The following is a 27040-nucleotide window of genomic DNA, read 5'->3' on the forward strand; positions in this document are numbered from 1 at the left end:
CATTAAAAAAATCCTCAAAAGATCATCATCTTTCTGACACTGTACTACAATACTGAAGCCTTTGGCATAAATTATCATTTACAATTAATGTGTACTGCACCGATGTACTTCACAAAAATCATGGTACTATTGAGAATGTCTAGCAATGTTTTGCTTCATTTATTTCTGCAGTTCAAAAGCAGCCCAACCTGTTAGATAGTGTACAAGTTGGAAGCGATAAGACGGATAAGAGCAAGTATTTCCATATAAACTACAAATGTTAATATCATACATGACCTGGTTGATGAACTTCACATGACAATTGCTGTGCACTTTCAGAATAAAGACTCTTAACAAATATCTATCTCGTATTTCTGATATAATCTATAATTAAGGACTAAGACTTATTAACACACTGTAAAACTAATCACAGCTATTTTAAACAGGAATATGACTGCATTTAGGATTCTGTTTATATAAAAACATATTCCTGCATACATATTCTTTTCAATTCATCTTGGATACTTTAATAGAGATAAAAATCTTGATTACCTTGCATTTTCCACTGAGGTACCACTAAACCCAAGAACATAAGGGTAACGGTCTGCTACATATACAAAGACTCTTACCCCAGGGTTGAAACAAGGTAATTCAAGGTACCTTGAGCGTGCAGTGGTGGATTTAGAATCCGAGATAGAAATCTGAATGAAGACAGTTATGCAGGATTTGCCACATAGCACCTTGCTAGCCGGCTGTCCATAAAAAAAGACAAGGACATCCCACAGAAAATGCATAATTATGTAAATAGAAGTGTGATAAGAAAAGTGTAATCTGGAGAAAGAAAAGCATGAAGGACATGAAAGATGACAAGCTTTGGATTCTAAAAGAATTCAAAAGCATTTAAATACCATGCCTGGGAAGAAGACAGATTTTCAGATGATGTGGAAGTTTAAGTCAGAAAATTTAGCATCTAGTTCTACTACAATAAACAGTTGTGGTACTGAAAACATATTTAGTTCTTTATGACTAACAAAGGTGAACCACATCCTAAGCCCTTGCTTTCTAGTAATTAAAATAAGTGAAACGGAAAAGAACGGTGTTTGTGAAACAGCGTTGGTAAGATAATATGGAAGGGCTTTATCCAAACATTTTGAATAAGGAAAAATGAACTAGACTTCATTCTAGCTCTGTGTGTCTGAGAATACTGGATCTAATCTCTATTAACACTAACCATACATTCTCTGGTCTGGTGAATTGGACTTAAAAGTACAATTCAAAGTAAAATCCATCAAAAAGATGAAATGAATACCCACCTTACTGAATTTCACACAAGTCTGACAATTCAGAAATGATGTTAAGACAAATAATTGCCTAAGCACTACACAGAACCTAAAAATCATATTGTTTATGTAGCTATTCTTCATACAGAAGCACAGACAGACTTTGATGTACTCTCAATTCAAGGAAAGAGTGGGTGGAAAGGTGAGAAGAGGAAGAAAAGTGCTTCACATAGCTTAACACTGACCCATTCAAGCAGTTAAGGAGCAGCTTGGAACAGCTCCAAAGGCTAAAGCAGCTTCCTTTCCAGTTTTGCTTGGCCAGATGGAAGACAACCACATTTCAGTATTTCAGGCAGTGCTTAGGCTTGGAATATCTCTTGTGTTACTCCATTTTTAGCTTTAAAAAAATGCCAAAACTTATTAGCTTATTTCAGGTAGTATGTGATTAAAATGTTCCGAGGATAACAACATGTACCATACTGCGGAGGCTGGTGGGTGGAGGGGGAAGGGGGGGTGGGGGGGGAAAGATGCTAAACAAAAAACAGAAACAGAATAAAATGGAAGAACTCTTCTTCTTCCATTTTCTCCATCTTCTTCCATTCCATTCTTCCAGCCTTCCAAAGCCAGGCTGGATGGGGCTTTGAGCAACCTGTTCTAGTGGAGGTGTCCCTGCTCATGGCAGGGGGGTTGGAACTCGATGATCTTTAAGGTCCCTTCCAACTCTAACCATTCTATGATTCTATGATTCTCAGAATCTGGCTGATGTAGTAGCACTATCCTACCCTCCATGGGAAACCCTCCCCTTCACCCCTCACTTATGTAGACCTTTTATACAGCTGAATATAATTATTCCATTTCCTTATAAACGTTAATTAAAAAGACGGAAGTATGCTGGGCTTTTTTCTTTTTTCTTCTTTTTTTTTGGATAAAATTCTAGCTGTTTCTCTGTATCAATGCTTCTGTTTATTACCTCTTAAGCTAATACATTTTTCACTGTTTCATCTTATACTCATTTATCCATCAGTCTTTAAACTTCAGTATTATTTATGCACATTACAGTGCTAATGAGATCACACTGCCTTTTAATGAACATCATGAGAACTTCTGTATATGATCCAGGTACATCTTTTTACTCAAAATGTGCTATTATTGCTTTCTAGTAGTTAAGGCTAATGCCGTATCAATTAATATGATGGAAACGTTAATAGATGCTTTCTTTAAATTTAAAGTGATAGAATCCTACGCTGCCTTTGTTGAAGGTCTCTGGTTCAGTCACCCTTTGTAGTCCTTTCTGCCACAGGTCTGCAACAGATCTTTTTAAAAATAAATACTAATATTTTTAAATTAATATGTACTATATAAAGGATTCTTTTAAAACTCAGAGAACTGCAGAACAATAAAGGGCCACTGGAGGACAAGAACACAATGGTTAAAAAACTACTGAAGAAATTAATTTGCCTTGCTCTTTACTAACCAAGGTCACCAACAGAATCTATAATATAATAAAATAGCATACACTGTTGATAGGAGACATTGCTTTATCCTCAAGGGAATTTCTTCTGCAGTTGTCCTCTGGGTTTAATCTTACTGCTGTGGCATCTCTTATTCTTTTTATTAGCTCAGAACCACGGTAGAGCTTAATAAGCTATCAATGGAAAGAATTAAAAGCAGAACGTAAACCGAAATTATGCACTGATAAAAGGAACACTGAAATACATAACTTGATTTTTTCACACTTCACAGTATTGTTAGATTTTAAGTCATACCATATGCTTAGTGAAATAACGCTCAACGAAATACCAGTTGTAAGCAGGAAGTCAAAAGCAATTTACAACTCATATAAGGGTTCCTTCCAGGCAGAGAAGAAAGGAACAGCAGAAGAGCTTAAGTTCGAATTGAGAAGGCTACGATTTTTAAGCCTATACCCTTTCTAGTTCTACAAGGGCTATAAAAGCTAAAAATTTCCTTTCTTACCCCCATCTATCCTAGATTTCCTTTCTACTACCAACTTACTTGCTTAGTTCTGATTCAAAAATTCAGAGAGCTTTTTTCTCAGGTATAATATTGGAAAATATGTACTAAAAGAGAAGATTTCAACTCACCTGATGAAGATCGTTGCCCAAAACATACTCCTGAAAGTAACCCGGAGCAGCAGATGATGCTCTAATGGCCTGCCACAGTTTGTACTGACAGCCTCCAATATAATGAGACTTAACACCAGGAAAGTGATTGTAGTTTCTGAAAACAAATGCTTTCAGTGGTGTTCCTCTGTTTACAATGGTGCTTACCGCAGCTACCTAGTGAGTTAAGGAGGAACAAGAGTAGTTATATATGATGGTGATTATAACAATAATAATAATGATGATAACCTCCCACAATATGAAATCCAATTTATACATTAAATACATCTCTGGAACCCTACTTGGTTCATTATTTATTGACTTTTTTATAACGGCTATTAAATTCTAAAAAGTGAAAGTAAAATAAACCACCCTAACCCTCTCCCCCAATTAAATTCCCTAAAGAAAATGCTATTTTTAATCTGAAATTAACTGTTTCCAGTGACTATTCTGATTCTACCAATATTATCCATCAATGTTTAAGCAAAAAGTTGGTGTCATCTATATGATTTTAAAATGTTTTGCCTTTATCAATAGTAGTTTGTTCTCAAAAGTTTGTAACCAGGAATGCAACAATGCCATTAAATAGAATTTGGTTGATGTTTCCAACATTTGTTTCTCCAAAAAAATGATTACTTAATATTGCAACCTGAGTTAAGGGATCGCAGGAAGAATCTCTCCCAAATAAAAAAAAAAACCAAAACCAAAAGAATCAAACGTATCTTTCAAGGCTTTTTGCAAGGACACTGAAATGTCATTAACAGAAAGTCACATATGTAAATCTATGTGAAAAGCCAAACCAGTATTTTCATAAAACAAAACATGTAACTGCAAAAAAAAAAAAGTCACATTTTACAGATATAATGGCACAAAGCGAGAGTACCGATAGTTATGAGTGTTAGAATGTGGAAGATCTTTACTGACGATGCACCCAGCCTGGCTGGCACTGTTCACAACAGTCTTTAGCAGACAACTGGGTGTTCAATTCTATTTTTTTGACTGTTTCACATGGTAGAGTGTTTTTGGGAAACATTACTCAACAGCACTAGGAGCGGACACTGTGATATCACTATATGCATTTCCATTGTTTAGCTACGTAAGTTAAATCATTTCATTCACAGTAAATGCATCCTTATGAAAAAGAAAACAAGAAAAGTATAACTTCTGTATGACAATACAGAAGCAAAACACGTGCACGACTCATACTCCATCATTTGACGGCAGAAAAGTTTCCTGGTTTTGTCAAAAGGAAGGTTTGGTTTTAACACTACCAGAAGCAGCAAGAAAAAAAATTTTGGAAAATTTAACCGAAAGTTTATCAAACTGATGCTTGAATTTATTTTTGGTAATTCCTCCACTTCACGAATCAGTCTAAGCTGTAAAGTGCTGAGCACCTTCTAGAAAAATCCATCTCTCCACGAATTTAACAGCAGCAGAGCACACAACCGCATGTTTTATTTTGATTTTGCTGTGCCATGTGAAAAGTGCCACCACTGCCAGCACTACAAAGCAATTACTGGGAATAACTAGTTTCAACTCTATTTATATTCACATTTTATTACTGAAGAACATGGAAGGAAGCCAAAGATCCTGGTTCAAAGATAACTTTCAAGTCAACGTAGGACAGCTTCTCTCTCAGAAAGCAACATACCACTCCAGCCTTTTCATGTCCTTGTTTTAGACATGGACTAGGAACGCAGTCAGTCAAGCACATGTTTCTATGTTTAGAAAAATGTGAATATCTTCCATTTAACAGTAAAGCACTGAATATAGTGCTATGACACCAAACCACCTGTTAATTACAGATTGTTCTGAAATATGTGCTATTATATTTCTCTTTCTTCACACCCTATCCTTCACCAAAAATAAAATACCCTTGCTTTCTCATCTTTCACTCTCGTGCTGCTGCTGTATATAACACCCCTCCAATTAATTGGTGCCCTTTAGATCATACAGGAAAAGTAGAGATCTCAGGGCTGGTGAATGTGACTGGAGAAAACTTGGTAATCCAGATAAACTGAGGAGAAACCCTGTTCTCTCACTACACAATAATACAGATCACAGCTGACGTGACAGGACCTCCAGATACTAGAATTCTCTTACATGAAAAGACAAACTTTGCACAACTTCAAGAAGTTGACCTACTATGTCTCTGCTTATAAGTCTTTCAACATCTCTGAAATACATTCTAACTTCAAGCATTAAATAAAAATATGAGAAATTGCTGCAGAAATTTAAGAATATAATGAATTTTTATCCTATAAAAGCAAGGATTATCTCATATGGAAGTTTCGAGTCAGTGCTCACGCTGTTTATCCAAATTTCTTCTAGGGACAGTACTCTTACTCAGAACTCTTAAAAAGTACTTGTGGAAGCATAATTAGTATTTATCTTAGAAAAATGTACTTACCTTTGGACATTTGGAATTTCTTGCAGTTTCAATCATAAGATTTGAGCCCATTTTCTCTCTACAAATAAGTGTAAAAAATTGAAAATGCTCCATCAGTTTAGCATGAGCAAGACACATTTTTATCATCCTTACTTCTGAGAACTTTGCATTTAAAAGAAGCAATGTTTGGATTTCACTTTAATAATCAGATTTCTTTGGTTGACTTCAGTGGACCAATATTTCAAATAAGTCTGAAGAGTGATTGAGGTCTCGACTCATTTACTCACTTCACCACACACTTAACCAAAAGTGATCAGGATTACTTAACTACTTTGTGAGAGAAAAACAAAGTACTTCGTTTTTTTGATTCTTAAATGTAGCAATATCTTTATTAAGCGGTATTATAGTAATTAAAATTATTCTCCTGAATTATTATGAAAACAAAAGCAAAGACAGACAACAGTCTACACGATTTCGAAGAAAGTTAAAACATCTACATGTAATTTTCCATAACAATAATTCAGTATGCATTTAACAACTATTTTTCAGGTGGAATTTTTTCCTACCGATACGTTCTTATAAATATGACAGTGAAATCACACCAGTGGTCAGCATTGTAATTTATCATCACATCAGCATTAGGGTGAGTATTCTAATTGCCAACTAGAAGGTAGCCCTCCTGCATAGTGCAGGAGACTGGAGGATATCAGCATACTAGCCAATAATCTCATATCAGCATCTATTTCAACTTTGATTTCCTTACAGAAAAGGTACAAAACTCTACAAAGCAGATGCTCATTCATAATGATTCCAAATAGGTTTTCATTCAAATCAGCAAGTTCTCCCTTCCTGCAAATACAGCCCACATAAACACAGATTGCACATCTACCTTAGTCTGCAAAGACGGTTTTCGTCAGAAGGTAAAAGCTTTAAATGCTACAACAGCAGCAATCCTCAACGTAGGCAGTAAACTGTATTTGGAGGTAGGACAATTTACTGTTCCATTAGTGGATATCTGTGCTTGCAGGATGGCTGTGTATGTGTCCTTGAGAGGGAGGAAGGAAGGGAGACAGCTTCTAGTCCTATGATCGAACACTGCTGCTCACACAATTCTTATATCAATAGCGCTGTTTTATTTTATTTTTTCCAATAGCTGCATTAATTCCAGACTCACAGTCATCAACCAGGAGGGGAAGAGTGCCATCTACACTCACTAATTTATTATGGAAGGAGATGAAGGCACACAAAACCATGAAGTAGCAACATTCAGAAACAAGATGAGATTGACGGAGGTGAGATATGAAAGACATCTACTGATTTGCATCACTTTCATCTAATTCTTCCTAAATATCTGTATTAGATATTTTTTCCCCAAACCCTGAACACTAAAAAGCTGCATATACAATATCCACTGCTTAATGATAGGAATGGTCAAACTGAATAATTATTTTCTCACATCTTGTTTCTTATGAGGGCCAGGAACTGATGCTTCTCAGCAGGTAGAAGAAATCCCTTAAACTACTATGCAACTTTAGACATTAGGGTCTAAAGATAAATTCAAATTTATTTTAGCTTTGTTGCTAGCATTAATACTGTAATTATGTATTATATAAACGTCTTTGTCAAGCCTCATTGTTCAATTATTTTCTCTACTGAAGTCACAACAAAATTAATTCCAGTTTATTCACATACTGTGTTGAAAGAGAAAGTCTCGTAATTTTAATTTTATTGAATAGTCCCTTGTTCTTGAAGAAGAGATGAGAACTGTAATTCTCAAGAAATCTTACTGTCTCAAATTACTGCTTTAACTTGTTTGCTTTTTTTAATGATAGAGTCCCAGTTCCTTTGTGTGAGTTGTCTTTAGGTCACTGGCTACTTTTTACCAATCTTGCAACAGAGACATTCTCTAAAATGGGGTAACTGTGACTGTAAACAGTATTTTAAAGGAAACTGAAAATACAGGAAATATTATAATACTGTTACATTAATCCACAATACAATCTCAGCCATCACACACTGCATCATCTTGTTTGTCCACAAGCACACAGATGTTTCACTAAAGTGTCCATAACAACACCTGAATCACTTTTGGTATTAGTTTAAATCCTGTTAAGTATTTTACATCTTTCCACTCATGGGTTATTACTTTACACATAATTTCATTTGCCATCCTATTTTTTCCATTTATCTGCTTTGTTTCTGTCTGTCTATGACCTATGTCCTCTACACATGACACACCTAAACAAGTCTCCTTTACAAATGTTGCTCTTCAACATTCATCTTACAAATGTTTGAACCACTAATATTGCAACACTTATTTCAATAATGCTATGAAGAAAGTATTGCCAACCGTAGGCTTGAAGAAACATTCTAATGGGCTACAGCCAGGGTACAACCAAACAGTCTGGAGAAAGAGCATTCAATTTGAATGGCAAAATTGTAACTTTTACCCCCTTCTGACAACAACAACAGTACCAGGAAACTATGACTATTTACCAAACATACAGGAAAGGCTTTTATTGCATGTTCCATAAAGATACAGAACATCTCACTGATAATGCTGCAGAATCTGTTAAGTATGTCTGGAGAGACTCACTGGAACAGCATGTGTTGCCCATCTAGTCACTGGGGAGTGGTCTCAATTTATACTTTGATTTGCGTAAGAAATACTGTTTTGAAGTATTGTTACTTGTAATCCCAAACACACATCCATTTTCCTACCAACAGAGAACATGTAACTTTTACCCTACCCCCTACACAATGTTTGATTGCTTCTCGAGATTACAAATTCCCAGTACAGGATTTTAGTTAACTTGTGAAAACCTCTAGCTGCTCACCAAATTTCTCCCGTAGTTTCTCAGGACAGTATGAAAGAAGAAAATTGTATATGTAAACAACAGTCAAAAGAACACAGAAAACTATAAACCAGTTTCTTCTTACAAATGCAATTCAATGTAGCATTACATACATTGATGTACAGTAACTATAATTTTCTGCACAAAGTAATAAAAATAACTTATTAAAACCAGTACTCGAACTGTAATTTAAGGAATACATAAGAAGAGTTAAAATCAACGTGTATGTAAGACATAAAATCAATTCCCTAGAGCACTCAAAATAAAAATCTAGTCAACCAAAATCAGTTGTCATTTTCTGAAATGGAATTTATTATATGCCTCATGAATGCATGCAACATTAGCCTAATGCAACATTAGCTTAATTATTTTCAGCAAGAATACTTTCTGACAGAAAATAATACCATCAATATTGTGGTAAGGCTAAATGTATATTGCATGCCTGTATATGGTAAATGGATACTCTCTATTTCAAGCAACACTGACAAGTCTACTACCATTTAAGCCACCCAGCACAGGTAAAGCTTTTAAATTTAAAACAAAACATGAAGCAGTTTTCCCATGCAATGACAGAAAGTTAGACCTGACCTTCTTATTGCCATAAAGAGATGCTATATAACCTTCAAATTGCCTTCTTAGTTCTAGGCTTCCACACCACGAAGAAGCCTGCAGGAATCCCTACGGTTTCAATAAAATGTTGTGTAGACATAGCATCTCCCTTCAACGTTGCAGAATCAGGTCAATAAAAAGTAATTTGTTGATTAGTAAATTTAGTTTTTAATTTAATCTATGGATAATATAATAATTGCCTGGCTTCTGTCCATTGCACAGGAGTAAAATGCTTTACCTCCCTCGTGTTACATGTAGTCACAAAGAATAATAGCATTTTAATTAGAGGCATGTAAAATACTTTCACATGAGGTAATTCTGATTTTCACAAGACTTCTTTTAGCCGGGGAGGAAAAGCGGGAAGGCAGAGAAAAATCTCTTTGTTAAAAAAGAGGAACTCCAGATATCTGAGAAGGGAAACTTGCGATATTCATTTGATAAACACACTTATTCCTAAAAATATGCCCGAGCACAGAGAAATGCTTGGAAGCCTCTCTCTCCACTTCAGCAAAGAAATGAGATGTTTAAAAATCAGGCAGCACAGGTATTCCCACTACAATGTATAGAAAAAACTCTTTCAATCCCATAAAACACATTAATCATGTTCCCAAAGGAACTTCAGTTACTTATCCAAAGCAGCTTTTTGTCATTTTACATTTTGTCTCAGGGAAGGCTGTTTCAGTTCCTTCAATAGCAGTGCCAGCTTACTGTTTAGAAAACTACGACATTAGTTTGCTAAAATCTATAAACAATGGAACTGTCAATACAAATACAATTAATAAAACTAAGTAATAAAGCTTGTAATAAATATTAATTTCTTCCAGTGACTTTTCCTGAATAGTCACTAATGCATTTGTATACATATGTGTGAACAAATACCATTTCATTGGCAACTCTGACACCGCCGATACTTTTTAATTGCAATCCTTACAGCTCATTTCCCTTTTCAAAGAAAATGGGTAAAATCCCTCAATACAGCAGCTAAGATTAAAAATTCCTACTATAGCAGATTATTTCATTTCTCACCCTGTCGCCTATAAGAAAAAAAGGCACAGCAGGTGGCTAGTAAATTTGTAGCAGACCTATAATGAGTCAGATCAGGCAGAGCTGGCAAGCATACAGGAATATAATCAGAAATCAGTGCACTAAAGCTTACTTTATTCCCCAGAAACAGAAATCATTACATTAAAGGCTTTCAATGTTTTGGTAAAACAGTTATTTCAAAAGAATGAGAGTATATGCTAATCCTTACTACTTGTTTTAAGAATTTGCTTACCAGTGAAACAATAACAAAACTAAAGGCTCTCAGACATTTTACTAATTATTTTTCACCTGATCATTTTTCACTTACTTGAGCATTTTTTCCCAGACATCACTGTCATAAAAGGCGTGGCTCCAACCCATTTTGACTGTTCCAACAATGACATTCTGCTTAAAAACATCTGATCCTAACTTGCGATACAGTTCTTCACAATCATCCAGAGGGATATGGAACAACCCCAACATAAAAGCTAAGATAGCTCCTGAAAAAGAAATATTTTGAAATGTAAAATATAGCCTGGAGTAAGATTGTAAAGAAGTCTTACAATTTAATGTAGTTCATAGGTTAGCAGGATACCTATTTTGAAAAGGGAAGATCAATTTACATTTATATCACTAAATTCCTGTTCAAAGATCACAAACTATGTTTTAAAGGACATACACAAGACAGGAAGAGTCTACTTTAAAAAACAGAACTATAAGAAGTAGACAAATGGCATTATTTCATTTTGCAGATTTCATCCCTGCAAGCATGTATACAGCAGAAAGCAAATCCACTACTTTATTAGGAAAGAGTAAGAAAAATCAGTGCTGTGGTATTAAAAATATGTTTGGAGCATTATTTGCTATCTGGCAAACTCCGAGCCACTAAAGAAAAATTCTAGGAAAATTCTGTAAAAAGAAGGCAGTTTTGACTAGTTTGGAATACATTTGGTTGCAACCATTTATAATTAGTCATTCATACATACTGCCATCTAGTGTGTGCCTAAAAAACACATATATGACCTACCCTTGTAGGAATAAAACAACAGTATCTAAAAAGCATGGTTGCAGAATGCCATTAAAAAGACTGTGGCTTTAAAGGAGACCTAACTTCCAAGCTTCTTTTGCTCCCACAAAACCCACCCCCACCGTAGCAGAGTGTTAGTGGATTGATTGTCCCCATTTTTAAAAATGTAGCACACATGCTTAATATAACCTGGGCCTAGCTGACACATCAAAGTTTCATCAAGAGGAACTTACTCAATTGCCAAATCACCAAATGCCTATATTCGACACAGACTAAACATCTAGCAGCAGAGAAACATCATTTTCCTGAATCATGCAAATCCTATGCTACCTTCTTTTCCTCTTAACTCTCCAGCACCAATTATAGAATATCACATATTTTCTATTTTGGTAGACAGTTTCAAAGCCAAAGAGCCAAAATTCATACCAAATGCAAAACTCATTTTCACTTCACCTCCTGAGAAACAGCACCAAAAACTGCAGTCCGCATCAGCACAAAAGTGGCAGTAGTAAGTATCAGAGTCAAGGTACACATTAAAAGGCTTTGCTGATGGTAATCAGACATTCACAGGAGAGTAAAGTAAATATACTAAATAAATAAAATAAATATAACCTTAAAGACAGAAGTATTCCTTCCTTATTTGGTACTAGTAAGACTTCAGCTGAAGTGCTATATGAGTACCTGAATAACATTCTTCAAAAAAGATGTAGACCAATTGAAAAAACATAAGAAAAACAAAAAAGTCCCCAAAACACAATCACAGGTTAAGGAAATCAGCCTGTAAGAAGGCCCGAGTAAACAGGCTAGACAAAAGCTTTTAAATGCACAGAAGACTGCTGCAAAGAAAGAAGAAAGAATCCATTATCCATGTTGCTGGGGAGTCAGGACAAGAGGAAACAAATTTGGACTGCAACAGGAAGATCCACATTACACATTTGTATTTTTTTTCCCCCCAGATGTAAAGACCGCAAAACCGCAGTACAAATTTTCTGAAGAGGTCTGACATGATTAAAAATCTTAGAAAATTGTCAATACTTAAACACACACAGCTGATCCTTGCCTTGTGCAATGGGATAACCTCCTAAGGACCCTTCCAGGTGTTCAACAGTGTGTCTTGACTTAATCATGAGTTCTCCTGAAAAAATAGTTCTTCCATAGGAAGGTCTTCAAAATACATTTCAAAACTGGAAAGACATCATGGGCAAAAAAAATCACCAACAAGAGCGATGCCAGCTTTGTTTAAAGAGGCTCCTCATCTGCAAATCACTGAAGGCTGGAAGGATACATGGGGGCACTAGCCCTATGCTCTTCTCAACAACTTGGGAGGAATATACCGGGACAATATCCTTATGTGAAGTCCTTATGCAAACTTCACATAGATCCAAAGCTGACGATCAAAGAAGTGAGTACAATTCAGATGTCTTTGTAGCAAAATGCACTAGAAAACAATATGCTTAAAGAACCTTTGATCGCAGTATGTCAATGATCGAATCCCTCATATGATACATCTGAATGCCACTAATTATTAGATCGATATAGAAATTTAGGAAAAAAGTGTATTTTAAAAATTCTTGAAGGAGGCCAGCACATTTGAAAACGTGGTAGTACACACTTTGCCTGATTACATACTCTTGACATTATGAACTGCTTCGTGTGACTGAACTGTAGGTACATGGCTACTGAGAAGTATCTGGTATATTTGGAGACTGCATGAGTGGTAAAAAGAACATACAAGCCACACCCACAGCACACCAGCAGATAAATTGCCCTCAGTGGGTTAAGTGCTCTGTGCATCTATAAAAGCATGTCATTCTCTGGAGAACAGTGATAATTACTCTCACTTAGAGAATTCCCAGGAGCTTAGTTCATGGGGCAGTGATACTTCCTCCTCTCAACTGCCTTGTTTGCATCTCTACAGGCACAAACTCAGTACAGAATTTACATTAACATAGCTCCCCATAAAAAAAAATTCAGTGGCCATCACGGCGTTGCATGTGCTTTCAGATTTTCTGGTGCTTCCATGCCCAGAGATTATGCTCAGCAGTAGGTAGATGACCTAAATAGGCAGGGCCCATTACAGCATCCTTACAGTGACCTTTCTCTGCAACTGCCTGCTTTTACACCCTATGACCACCAATGAGTGAAGTATAGGGAACCTAACTACAAAGACAGACTATCATGCTGAATTCACAGCAAACATTCTTTCTAAACAAATGCAAAACAGCCAAATGATAACAAGAGGTAAAAAGCACAGTGCAAAAAAAAAATTGTAATGCACCATCCTTCCTTTCATATAATACATCACTCTTTAAACCCCAATTCATCCTGCTGCAAGCGTCTGACGCACGTACTATCAACACAAACTGAAACGGTGAAGTACACTGCTAGCACATGCTGACAGATATGTACAACCTGTCCTAGCCATGTCCTGCCACCTATTATTGCAAGCTGGATTACCGCAGACGAATGCTTGATAGTGCAAACAAAGCTTAAAAGAACATGTTAAATAATTACTAGCAGTACAAAACCCAAAGTATGGTGAAGAATTAAGAACAAAGTGAGTTCTGATCAGAATAGTGGGATCGAATTAAGAACACCAGGCCTCTCCGCCAAGGGTAAAACGTCTTTATCACGATTGAAGGAGACATTAAAGAAGTGTTTGGTTAGTGAAACTCTATGAAACCACCACCGACTACTAAATTAATTAGCAAAGGATTTTTTTTTTTCAAAGTATTAAAAATGTAAAGCAGGGATCTACAAATAAATTCTGTCTAGCAGACCTAAACATCCTCTTCTTCTCTACTATTCTGAGCCTACTAAGCAAATCTCTGTAAACACAAACATTGTATCTAGTCATGGTGATCTGCATGTCATGCTACTTCTGAATTAAACTGCACAGATGAGTATAGTGCAAAAAAATGAAGATTCTGGGTTTCTAACGGAAACTGAGCTATTGAACTACAGCATACCTCTTATGTTAGAAATCAGCATTATGCTGCCCCTGGTCTAGCATCATTTCCAAAAGAGACGACTGTCTTAAAATGAAACTTATGCTTTAGAGTTTCCTACTTCCTAGGGAGTAGTTAACTCTTCATTGAGTCACAAAGCAATAAGGCTGGGACGTCATATAGTCCAACCTCCTGGTCAAACAGGTTACTCAGGATTTGTTCAGCTGAGTTTTGACTATCTCCAGGGATAGAGAATCCACAGTGTGTGTAGGCAACTCCTTCCAGTGACTGACCATCCTTGAAAGGAAAACACAATTTGGCATAAGGAATCATAACTTCCCATATTCCAACTTGTCTGTTGACTTTTCTGCTATCACTGTGCATCTTCAGGAAGAGTCTAGCTTCATCTTGTCTGTATTTTCCCATTAGTTGAAACAGCAATAAGGCCTCTCGTTAGCCTTCTCTTAAAGCTGAATAAACCCAGTTCTTGTACTCTCCCCTTTTTGTCATGACCTCCAGTCCCCTGATCATCTACCTGGCCTTCTGCCAGACTCATTGGGTATGTACACGAACGTACCCAACAGATTAAGGGTCTACTGAGGAGCCTAAAGCTAGACATACAGTGGCCAAATAGAGACAATCTGTTGGGTATGTTCTTGTGCATACAAGCCAACACATGGTCAGCTTTCTTTGCTGCAAGGGTATACTGATGTTTAACTTGTTCCAACAGGACCAGGGATTTTTCTGTAAAGCTGGTTTCTAGCCCCATCAGCCCACCTCAGATGGAGGGCTTGGTACTTGGCTTTACTGAACCTTAGGTGGTTCCTGTCAAGCCATTTCTCCAGCCTGCACAGGCCAATCTGAACAGAGGGCATCACTGTACTGACCACTTCCTCTAATTTAGTATCATCCAGTATCTTGCTACAGGTGCACTCTGTCACACTGTGCAGGTCACTAGTAAAGACATGTAACACTGCTGACCCAGTATTATCTCTGAGGGACATTATCTTAGTTGTCTGTAAAGCCCCATAAACATCTAAGATACTCAGATCTATGTGCAAAATGAAGGTTTCACATTTGTTGAAAAAATGACAATTCTGTTTGAAGTTACAAGCATATCAAGAATCACCTAAAGTTCTTATTCAGAAGGCAAAAAAAAAAAAAGAGACTTTAGAAATCACACCTGTACTTTCCCAGCTTACAGTGGGAAACCGTCAACTTCTGCAAAATCTACATTTATTCTCAGATGTTCTTTTACTATATTGATAGCAAAATTCCAATGTGTGGCTTAATTACCTGTGCTTACACCACAAATGTAGTCAAAAAGTTGATGAACCGGCTTTCCAGTTAGTTCTTCTAGTTTCCGTAGAGTCTGAAGTGCAACTAAACCCCTGAAACACAAAAAAAGCCCTTCACGTACAATGGTAGTTTCATTTTACATAGCTCTAATTAATCCCACCTTTGCTTAATTATAACTATATCTGAATAACTACAACAGTAAGAATCCTGAATATTTCAGGGAATGAAAGAGTAGCAGAACACAAAATGGGATGATATACTAAATACGAATTGCATACTTAGGCATACCAAAAACAGTACTCAGCAGCTACAGCCATAATGTTTTGTAGCCATACTGTTCTGCAGCAAAGGCTGGAGAGGTTTTAGCTGCATTCACACCACAAAGGACTCAAAGTTTGGTCTTATCAGGGCTATATAATGCCCCTTGGGACACAGCAATTTTCTGTGTGTCTTTTTTTGCCTCAATTCAATGTGTCTGAAATAATAGGAGAGATACATTCCAGACCATCAGACTGGTGCTTCTATAGCATGCAACAGAAAAGGTGCTAACTGTGCTGGGCTAGAGCTAGAGAATTGTGTATGGCAAAAGGAGCACCAAACCAAATCCTGTCTTGCCAACACATTCTGGTGAGAACAGCACCTCCTGCATGCTGCCCCCAGATCTGTCCTGGCTTATGCTGAAGAGCACTAATCAACCCAGTCAAAAATTATAACCATCTGAACACCACCAATTAGGTGGCACAACACGCAGGAGTCATTACTCAGGCTCACTCTCCGGACATGTTTCATTTAGTGTTATAGATGTAGATACTGCTTTCTAAAGATAATGTGTCTTATAATGTCACTCTCCTAGAAATCCAACAGAAAAATTAACACACTTTATTTATACATATAGTATCCTTCTTTCTACTTTGTAAAATTTTTATGTTTTACGATGAACTTTTGGGAGCACAGATGTTGAAGTTGTGACAGACACTTACTCCTTACTGAAGACAACTAATTTTGATGCAAGTAAAGAAATACTATGGGGAAACAAAAAGTTCACAAAACGGTATTTCTGCAATGATTTCACACCTTCTATGAATAAAGATTTGTGAATCAGTAAATATTTGCCAACAAGATTTCTTCAAATATGCCTGAAAACACAGCTTTTAGTAAACATCAGGCTTCAAACTTAATGAACATACTTCTGCTACTACTCTTTACAAATTGTGGTAGGTGCATAAATTGACGCAGAACTGGGGCACACGTAACTAAGGACGTGTGGTGCAAAAATTTAAAAAAAAAAAAAAAAGGAAGTGTTAGCTGTAGAAGAAATATAAATCAACAGCATGGCTAGAATAGCTTTCACCACTAACCTATTCATTCTTTCATATGAGACCAGTCCTGCTAAGGCAGGTCACCCTCCAAACAAGTACAAGAACATTTCTTGTATTACAAAGTCACCGCAATCATAAGAGTGTAAACTACTTGTAGCATTTCACATCAATTTTGTATTTCTGAGATTAGAACTGTGAGCAGATTAACTCAAATAACCATTAAATTTACTTCCAGAAGGAGAATGAGCTAATCCAAGTACTTAAGTGTGTAGCCAACTTTAAATGGGTAATTTCAGTGTCATGGGACTACTAACGCATGGAAAATTAAGCACAAATGCATACAAAAATAACACCCATTACTTGGATAGTCAAATGTTACAGAAATGTAAATCATAAAATGCATCTTTGGGCACAAACTTGTCAAAGAGAAACTGAAAATTTATTTCGAGTTACAGTATGAAAAAGGCTACTATATATAAAAAAAAAGTTTCACCTTGTTCCTCCTCCATCAATAGTGAGGACTCGAATTCCCCAGCCTTTCACAGGGTCTGTATATCCAATTATGGCTAAAGTCTCTCTAACAGCAGCCTGAAGACTTTCGTCATTTGCCTGTCTCAGTCGCAGTAGGCATGGGATTAATTTTTCCTATTGATAAATACAAAGATATTTCATTCTAACTATGTGTTTATATCAAAGGAATCCATTCTTAAACCTACTAGTTTGGCATTTAAGTATAAAAAGAATACATCAGTTAAAATCAGAGGAAAACTTCTTTACATCTGTATGTACCAATCTCTCTCTCTAACAAGAGAAAGGACAGACTCCAATATTACATCAGACACACCTCATTGCTAAAGTAACTACCTATCAGAATTAAACAATCAAGGTGAAATGTAAATCTGTCAAATAGCTAGAAAAAGCTATATTTACCAGCAGTTTAGCTTTATTGACTTTAACGTCACATTGGTCAATTATAAACTCAAGTATGGTGCACACCAAGTATAGCTAAAAGCCCAGATTTTGCTGAATAGGCATCACACTCCTTCAAAACAGGAAATGCCTTCCAAGGGCACTAATATTAAAACAAAAATTAAAATTCTTCCTCACACTGAGTAACTTTTAAATGTCAATTATTATCACAAAAATATAGAGTATTATAACCAAAATGGGAGTACTGAACGTACTCTTTCATAACAAAGTAATTCACATCTATTCCTGTGGATGCCCTACCTGTACCCTGCCTGGATGATTCATCTGGTTTGTACTTCATTCCCAAAGATCTCCTTTACAGCAATTCTACCATCTATGTCGCACATCTGCCACATCTTTTAGTAAATGGCATGAGACTGGCAAGTGCCGTGATTTGGCTAGTACTGCTTGAATAGTCTATCACCCACCTCCTGTCCTCTCACTGCAGGAAAGAGAACGAGTAGGACTAGATTATAGGAACTTATTTGATGGTTATGCTCCACTCTTGTCATCTCTCTTCAAAGGAAGCATGCAAACAAGCATAAAAACTGTTGTGCATATGCAGATCAACTGTACCGTACATTCCCATCTGGTCAACTGTGACAGAGGACACAGCATACGACCTTCATCTACCACTAGAATAAGCTATACTATCTATCCACATGACAATGCCGTGTGCTTCTAAATTAAACATTGCAACCTTAATTACTGATAGTTTGCACACAAGTCTGCTTGAACCAGCTAAAAAAAAGCTATAGACATTCACATTGTGATCTTTACAAACAGAAAACATGACTAGCCCACAAAAGCACAGAGAAAGTTTTATGTTATTCTACATTGATTGTCTGTCAGCTATTTATATTTTGTCTAAGCATAAAGACTATTTGCACCTTAATTGCAACTCCTCTGCTCTCTGGAAATTCTAGAAGATGATAGGTCAGTTCTTCAACCCTGCTGATACAGACTCTTCGATTAGAGGATCTTCGTAGGGCTTGAACTAAAGCTCGAGTCCTGTTATCAATACTCACTCTTGCAATAATCTAAAAAAAGATAAAGTCATGCAGATAGCATAAAACAGCTCTAAGAAATAAGTACAATTTGTCAAGACTAATTCCACACTGTTATTTTAAGATTTCTCAGAAGTAACGGACAGGATGTTGTACTAGAGATCTTCTACAGGCTCCAAGTAAGCATTGCTTAAACATAAACAGGCAACCTTTTGATTCTTTGTTTACTGGAAAAATAAATAAGGAAGGTTCACAGCAACAATACATGAAAAAAACATGTGTCAGCATGTACTCAGAGGTATTTTCAGGGTAACTGTGAGATCATGGCATTTGGACTATGAAGGAGTGTAAGATTGCTATAACTACAACAACAAAAAAACAACTAGTTTATCTATATTTATGCACTCTGTATATATATAAACTAAATATATGCATATGGTATACACACACATACTATACACTTTTTATATAAACTTACATGTAGATGTATGTACTTATATTGAAAGTATATACACATTTTTATATATGTATACATACATATATGTATTTATAAGTACATACATCTATATGTAAGTTTACATCTTACATACAGTATCAGTATACATTTATACAGTTTTTATATATGTATATATATATACTTAAGTACATATATACATATAGATGTTCTTATATGTATGTAAACACATACACATGTATATACTTATTTACATAAGTATGTATACCTTATTGCAGCCTTTCAGTACTTAAAGGGGGCTTGTAAGAAAGATGGGGACAAACTTTCTCGCAGGGCCTGTTGCAACAGGACACGGGGCAATGGTTTTAAACTAAAAGAGGAAAGGTTTAGACTAGATAGAAGGAAGAAACTTTTTATGACGAGAGTGGTGAAACACTGGAACGGGCTACCCAGAACGGTGCTGGATGCACCATTCCTGGAAACATTCACAGTCAGCTTGGACCGGGCTCCAAGCAACCTGATCTAGCTGAAGATGTCCCTGTTTGTTGCAAGGGAGGTTGGACTAGATGACCTTTAAAGGTCTCTTCCAACCCAAACTATTCTATAAGTTTACATATAGGTATATACATATGCATGTGTGTATATATGCACTTGTATAAAATATACATATACATAGAAACAATAAAGACTTGCCTTTTCCCTCTGAAGAGACAGATGCCTTTCCCTCTCTTCTGCAGTCTTCACCTCTTTTGCTTTGTCCTCATCATCTTTCTCAGACACTTCTTGTTCTGGCTGTTTACTCTTTTCTTGTGAAACAGCTTTTGTATCAGATCTTAACTTGGGAACCAATCCACCAATGTAACTGTCTACAAAAGCTTGTACACTGTTACTGGGATATGAAAGAAAGTTTGCAATACTTTTTTTGGTGGCAACTGTAAGAGTAGTATCTGTCTTTACAGCACCCGGAGTCTCTGCTTCAGGAGCTAAAGTAGCTGCTGAATCCACTGTCTTTTCTTCACTCATTGCAGTATTTTCTGACGAATCAAGCTTACTCCTCTCTTCACTTTTAGAGTCCTGTAATAAAGCATTCCTTTTTTTCTCTTGATCCATAACAGAAATATTGTTAAAGTACCAGTTGACGTGATCAGCTACAAAGTTGTAAGTCTGTCCAAAATTTGTAGAAAAGTAGCTTATATGAAAAAGGTGGGTTTTAGTAGATGCTGAATCTTCTGGAGTATCTTGATGACTGTCACTTGAGCTTACTAACAAGGACTCTGAGTTCTCCTTTGCACAAGTGGATTTCTTTGCAGCTGGGCCTCTGTTGCAATCCTCCTGTGTTCTGGCATCTGTGACTTGTTTAGCATTTTCTAGATTTGCATTGATGTTATTTGCATCTGCATTACTTTTATTTGTTTTTCCCTGACTACCCGAGTGCGACTTTAATCGAGCTATGCGTGAAACTAGTTCACTGTGAGTGCCAGACACTGCCTTGGAAACAGATTCTATAGTATTCTTAATTCGTGACATGCGATTGTTCACTTTCGTAAGTCCTTTGGAAGAAGTTAAAAGTTGAGAAACTCTGTAGTATAAGTAGTCATGGCTGTAAATATATTTGTTATACCAAAATGTTCTGCTTCTGGCCCATTTGCACCGAGGCTCACTTGTATGAAAAACTCTGGGGTGAATGGCATGATTTATCCTCCAGCAGACTTTAGGTCTATACAAATACAAGTACTTGTTTCTTTGCTTCCACCAAAGGCCTTTTGGGCTAATCACAAAGAACAAATACGCGTCTAAAGATAAATGAACTGTCATTACTCATAAATAGTTGCACCTTTCGTATGTTGCTTGTCTACTTCATTCCAGAACATATATTTCAATAAATAAGTCTCATATCACGGTGTTGTCTGAAAAAGAAAAAAAAAAAAAACACAACCCAACAATGGAAACCCAAAACCACTAACAAGCTAAACTAAAATCACAGAGTTGCTTCAAGCAGACGCAGTTTACTTGTTGTTCAATTTGAATGTTTATCTTTACTGAAGCAATCTCACAGGAATATCTATTGCTCAGGACATTTGGTAATATTATCCCAACATTTTAATTTCAACATGTTATTCCCTAAAGGCCAGTTTAAGTCCATCTTGAGCAATGCAAAACACTTGCTGAAAGCATTTAGTGACATATATAGCATTGCTTCCTGGTCTTTAAAATAGAGAGAAATATGTATCTCTTTAGCAAATTATCTTGTGCAGAGACCAAATTTCAAACCAAACTGTCATTACATTACCACCCCTTTGCACAATTCTTCCCAGGGGAGAAAGGACACCAACTCTTCCAGCAAAGCTTCAGTATGAAGTCACAAGTTCAATACAACGTTCCTATCCTAAGAGCTGAAGGCAGTATATAATCCTTATTCTGGAAAGAGAGATGTTTCTGGGGTGGGTCAGAGTTTTACGCAGCATACAAGAGTTGCGCTGAAATTGCAGAAGCAAATCCACTATTTGTCTAAATGACAAGCCTAGACTTCTCTAGCTCCTGTGACAAGTGCCAGAGGAGGTCAGGCAGGCTGACACCTGCGCAGCCCTACGCCAAATCGGCAGCAGAGGCGATACCGCCGCAGGCAGCAGCGTCCTTACTTACAGTTTCCCTCAGCGGCTGCCTGAACCTGCGCCGGGCCCGTCCCAAGTCTGCCAGCCCTCCTGAGGCGTCACTACCACTACCGCCGCTGCCGCGCAGCCGGGCCCCAGACTGGCGATATATAGGGACAGGGTGCCCTCCCGCCCCGGGCGGGGGCACGGGCTCTCCCCCTGCCTTGCGCCATTTCGCAGAAACGATTTCGAGAGCGGCCTCGTAAACAAACACCGAGTCCCGTCCCCGGGTGTCGTCCCCCCTCCCGCCCCCAGCCCTGCCCGGTGGCGGACCCACGTCACGCGTTCACACGCACCCCTGCGTCACGCACGCGAGTCCCGCGTGCCTGGCACGCGCTCGCCGCCGCCTCCACCGCCCCCTCGACCCCCGCCTCTACGCCCCGCGGACCAGCCCAGCGGCGGCGGGTACCTGCTGGGCAACGGCTCCCGCCTCCCCCCGCTCCCCAGGCCGCAGCCAAGCGCCAGACGGGGCCTGCCGCCCCTCAGGAGCGGGGCGGGCCACGGCCCACGCGGTGCCAGCCCGGCGGAGCGGGCAGGAGGCCGGCGGCAGCGGCGACAACAACAACGACAGGCACCGGGCCGCGCTACTGCGCCTGCGCCTGCGCCGCGCCCCGCGCGCCGGAAACAGCTGAGACACGCGCCGCTTCACCGGCCGCCGCGAGCGGGGCGGGGCGTTGTGACGCACGGCGCCCCGGCCGCCCGTGGGGCGGGGCAAGGTCAGGGTGTGGCTGCGGCGGCGGCGACGGGGACGTGCGGAGCGGCACGCGAGGGGCGGGGCCAGGCCCGCCTCGCCTCAGGGCGGACCGGGGCTGGGGTGGCCGGTCGGTGAGGGCGGAGCGGGGCTTGCAGGGCGCTGCTGCCGCCGGGCCCTTGGTGCCGCCTCCCCCCGGCGGCGAGGAGGAGCGGAGCTTCTACCCAGCTTAGTTCCTCCACGGCCGGTCGGTGCATGGCGCCGTGGGCCCGTTCCCCCGCCTTTGTGAGGGGAAAATACCTCCACCGAAACGGTTGTCAAGCGCTGGAACAGGCTGCCCGGGGAAGTGGTTGAGTCGCCATCCCTGGAGGAATTCGGAAGACCAGTATGTGTGGTGCTGAGGGACATGGTTTAGTGGTGGACTTGGCAGCACTAGCGTAACGGTTGGACTCAATGATGTTAAAGTTCTCTGCCAACCAAAACGAGTCTATGATTCTATTTCCTGCTTAATACTAGGAGAAAGATCACAAACACTGTTTTTCATAGGTTTGACAGGTTTGAGGGGCACCTTCACAGAATGGTAGGGGTTGGAAGGGACCTCTGGAGATCTAGTCCAACCCCCCTGCCAAAATAGGTTCACGTAGAGCAGGTTGGACAGGAATGAATCCAGATGGGTTTTGAATATCTCCAGAGAAGAAGACTCCACAGCCTCTCTGGGCAGCCTGTTCCAGTGCTGTTACCCTCAAAGTAAAGAAGTTTTTCCTCATGTTGAGATAGAATTTCCTGTGTTCCACTTTGTGCCCGTTGCCTGTTGTCCTGTTGCCAGGCTCCACTGAAAAGAGCCTGTCACCTCCTCTTGACACTTGTCCTTTAGATATTTGTAAGCAATGATAGATTCCCTCTCAGTCTTCTCCAGGCTAAACAGATCCAGGTCTCTCAGCCTGTCCTCGTAAGAGAGGTGCTTCATTCCCTTGATCATCTTTGTAGTCCTCCCCTGGACTCTTTCCATTAGTTTCCTATCTTTCTTGAACCGGAGAGCCCAGAACTGGACACAGTACTCCATATGTGGCCTCACCAGAGCAGAGTAGAGGGGGAGGATGACCTCCCTTGACCTGCTGGCCACCTTCTTTATAGTGCACCCCAGGAGACCGTTGGCCGCCTTGGCCACAGGGCACAGACATTGGTATTCCCCAGCCAGACTTAAGAGCAGCAGCAGGCCTGTAAGCTTCCTGCCTACATGGCCTCTCTGAAAGACAATTTTCATTAAATTGCCTAAACTTAGGGCGATTGCGAAGGATGGTGAATGCGCCACGTGCCTCAGTGGACATCAGAACGCCTTGCTTTGAATGTTTGGAGGATAATGTTTTATTTGTGTTTTCAGACTCCAGTCATCTGCCTCTGTTCTTTCTCACAAATTAAAAAGTAAAATTAATTCTCTTACCTGGTATTTTCTTCCCCAAAGGAAAATTAATATCCATTTCATTATTATCACGTATTTTTTTATAAATTGAATAGATTGAACTTTCTACATCTCCCGATGCAAGACATTCTCCAGCTCTTGAATATTTTATGAATATTAACTGAATAATTTGTAATTCCTTTTTCACCCTCTGTCAATGTGGTGGGTTGACCTTGGCTGGTCGCCAGGTGCCCATGGAGCCTCTCTGTCACTCCCCCTCCATCCACAGGACAGGGGGAGGAAATACAATGGAAAGATCATAAGTCAAGATAAGGATCGAGAGATCACTTACCAAGTACCATCACGGGCAAAAAACCAGACTCCGCTTGGGGAAATTAATTTATTACCAATCAAATCAGAGTAGGGTAATGAGAAAAAAAAAAAAAGAAATAAAAAACTAAATCTTAAAACACCTTTCCCCCACCCCTTCCTTCTTCCTGGGCTCAACTTCACTCCTGGTTTTCTCCACCTCCCCCCGAGCGCCTCAGGGGGACAGGGAATGGGGGTTGTGGTCAGTTCATCACACATTGTCTCTGCTGTTCCTTCCTTCTCACACTCTTCCCCCGCTCCATTGTGGGGTCCCTCCCACAGGAGGCTGTCCTCCATGAACACTGCCAATGTCCTTCCCACAGGCTGCAGTTCTTCACGAACTGCTCCAGCATGGGTCCCTTCCATGAGGTGCAGCCTTCAGGAACAGACTGCTCCAGTGTGGTTCTCCCATGGTGTCACAAGTTCTGTCAGCAAACCCGCTCCAGCATGGGCTCCTTGATCCACAGGTTCTGCCAGGAGCCTGCCCTAGCGCAGGCTCTCCACAGGGTCACAACCTCCTTTGGGCACCCACCTGCTCTGGTGTGGTGTCCTCCATGGGCTGCAGGTGGATATCTGCTCCATTGTTAACCTCCATGGGCCGCAGGGGGACAGCCTGCCTCACCATGGTCTTCACTACGAGCTGCAGGGGAATCTCTGTCCGGCGCTTGGAGCACCTCCTCCCCCTCCTTCACTGACCCGAGTGTCTGCAGGGTAGTTCCTCTCGTTTTTACCCTTTCTTAGATAGGTTATCACAGGGGCGCTACCAGTGTCACTGATGGGCTCAGCTTTGGCCAGCAGCAGGACCATCTTGGAGCCGGCTGCCATTGGCTTTGTACAATATGGGGCCCGCTTCTGCTGTCTTCTCACAGAAGCCACCCTGCAGCTCCCTTGCTACTAAAACCTTGTCACGTAAACCCAACACAATCAAATTTTTGCACTCTTTAAAGAGTATCAAGGCAAGACTTGAAGGCAGCATTCCAGCATCACTTCCTCAGTGAAGTACTCAGTGGCCACAAATAGCTTGTGAGCCATGTATATTACCTAGGATCCTTCTGGCACAGGACAGTGGCGGTTCACACCCAGGTGCTCATCTGTTCCCTCCTAAAAACTTTCCAAATTGCTGCCTTCTGGATTAGAGTGGCCTGTTCTGCAGGCATGGTCTGCTCCACCTTGTCTGTAGATGACTACTCATCTGTCTGTGTTATCTAGTGATGGTTTATTTCAGGCAAATCTTTTTAAGACTTGTGTGCTATTCTTTAATTTATTGTGAGTTTTTCATTACATATGGCTGAGTTTTTAATTTTAATTTAATTTCATTTAATTTTAAAATTCAATAACTGAAACAGTAGTAGTGTCTGCCCCAAGTTCCAAATGCAGCTCAGGAGGGAGGTTTTGCTCCCTGTTTGACGTTTCTTTGGTTAAAGGCCACTTACTGTTAGGAGAGCAGCACAGCACTGATACGTTTTAGACTATGACAGCAGTGTTAGCTTAAGCAGCTTCCCCCAGCTGTGTCTGCCCTTGTGCAAGCCCCAGGACTCTTGTTTGCTTGCCAACGTGGTGAACTGAATTGGATCTCATCAGATGACTTAAGGAGCAGCGGCTCATCTGAAGTCACAGTCTGAGCTGGCTTTAAGCAGGGTAACTTGCATTCTTACCACAGTGAAGGATTAGGCAAAACAAGACCTACAACTTCAGTAAGAGGGAAGTTTGGCCACATTAAGCTTCACGGTGCCAGGACACATCCTGCCTCTCTTGACTGACAAACAGGGTATTTCGGGTAGGTGGCGGATGATCCCTTTTCACTGCACGTAGCTCCTTCCTAAACAGTCACACTTTCTCCCATAATCTCGTTGCAAAATTCTCTTCTGTCCCCGCTCAGGCCTTCATCTCACCACTGCAATATGTACAATGGTATGTCAGTTCATACCATTGCTAAGGAAAAGATTCAAGAATTTCACATTTCAGGTCTAATCACAAACCCACGCATTCTTGCCACATTGCTCTCCTCAAGGAAGAACAGACCTGTCTGATCTGACACGTTCAGAGGCAGATGATTCATCAGCTTCTTAAAACAACCACACAACTCTCCAAAAGAACTAAAAAACACTGGACAAGAAAAGATAAATTCATGTATTCCCAGGCACAAATTCTGCATCCACACCTTCTCAAATATTTTGCCAATTTAGCCTTCTCTTTATTGTGGTCATGACATTAAAAAGAAATTATCTCAAATTTATTTTTTTAAAAGATAGACACTTCAGCTAAGCTAATTTTGTAGGCTCTCTTAATAGTCAAAGGTGAGCTGATTCATCTCATTTGAATAAACACCTACTTTTTAGATAAGAGAAATGAATTCACCTGCAGTATTCAGAGGGTGGCAACCCCAATTATAGTTGTTTTCACATAGTATGGAAATGATCCCATTTATCACATTTTGAGACATATTTTAATTTTAATAGGATGTACCTTAACTGTTTTAAAAATACTTTCTTTTCAATACTTTCCATGGGAAGTCTCAAGCGAGAATTTGTTGTGATTATTGATGTTTTTTTTTTTTTTCCTGATATCTATTAGGTTGCATACCCAGCACCCAGGGTCCGTCATAGTGGTCCCTTAAAATGTGACAGTTTACAGTCTAGGACAACATTGAAA

General features: G+C 39.4%; 1 protein-coding gene across 1 annotated transcript in view; it reads right to left on the minus strand.

Annotated features, from left to right (window-relative positions):
• The window catches only part of PNPLA8 (patatin like domain 8, phospholipase A2), a 42334-nt gene extending 19746 nt beyond the window's left edge, over nt 1–22588 (minus strand). Inside the window, exons 1-8 of the mRNA XM_074168005.1 lie at nt 22339–22588; nt 19972–21185; nt 18708–18857; nt 17342–17493; nt 15527–15621; nt 10584–10755; nt 5790–5847; nt 3362–3556 (exon numbers count right to left, since the gene is read on the minus strand). Of these exons, the coding sequence (XP_074024106.1) occupies nt 3362–3556; nt 5790–5847; nt 10584–10755; nt 15527–15621; nt 17342–17493; nt 18708–18857; nt 19972–21093 (1944 nt within the window). The 5' untranslated portion in view covers nt 21094–21185; nt 22339–22588. The remainder of the gene's footprint in view (nt 1–3361; nt 3557–5789; nt 5848–10583; nt 10756–15526; nt 15622–17341; nt 17494–18707; nt 18858–19971; nt 21186–22338) is intronic.
• Nucleotides 22589–27040: the final 4452 nt, after the last annotated feature.

The sequence above is a fragment of the Numenius arquata genome, chromosome 2 (assembly GCF_964106895.1).
Source record: "Numenius arquata chromosome 2, bNumArq3.hap1.1, whole genome shotgun sequence".
Taxonomy (NCBI): domain Eukaryota; kingdom Metazoa; phylum Chordata; class Aves; order Charadriiformes; family Scolopacidae; genus Numenius; species Numenius arquata.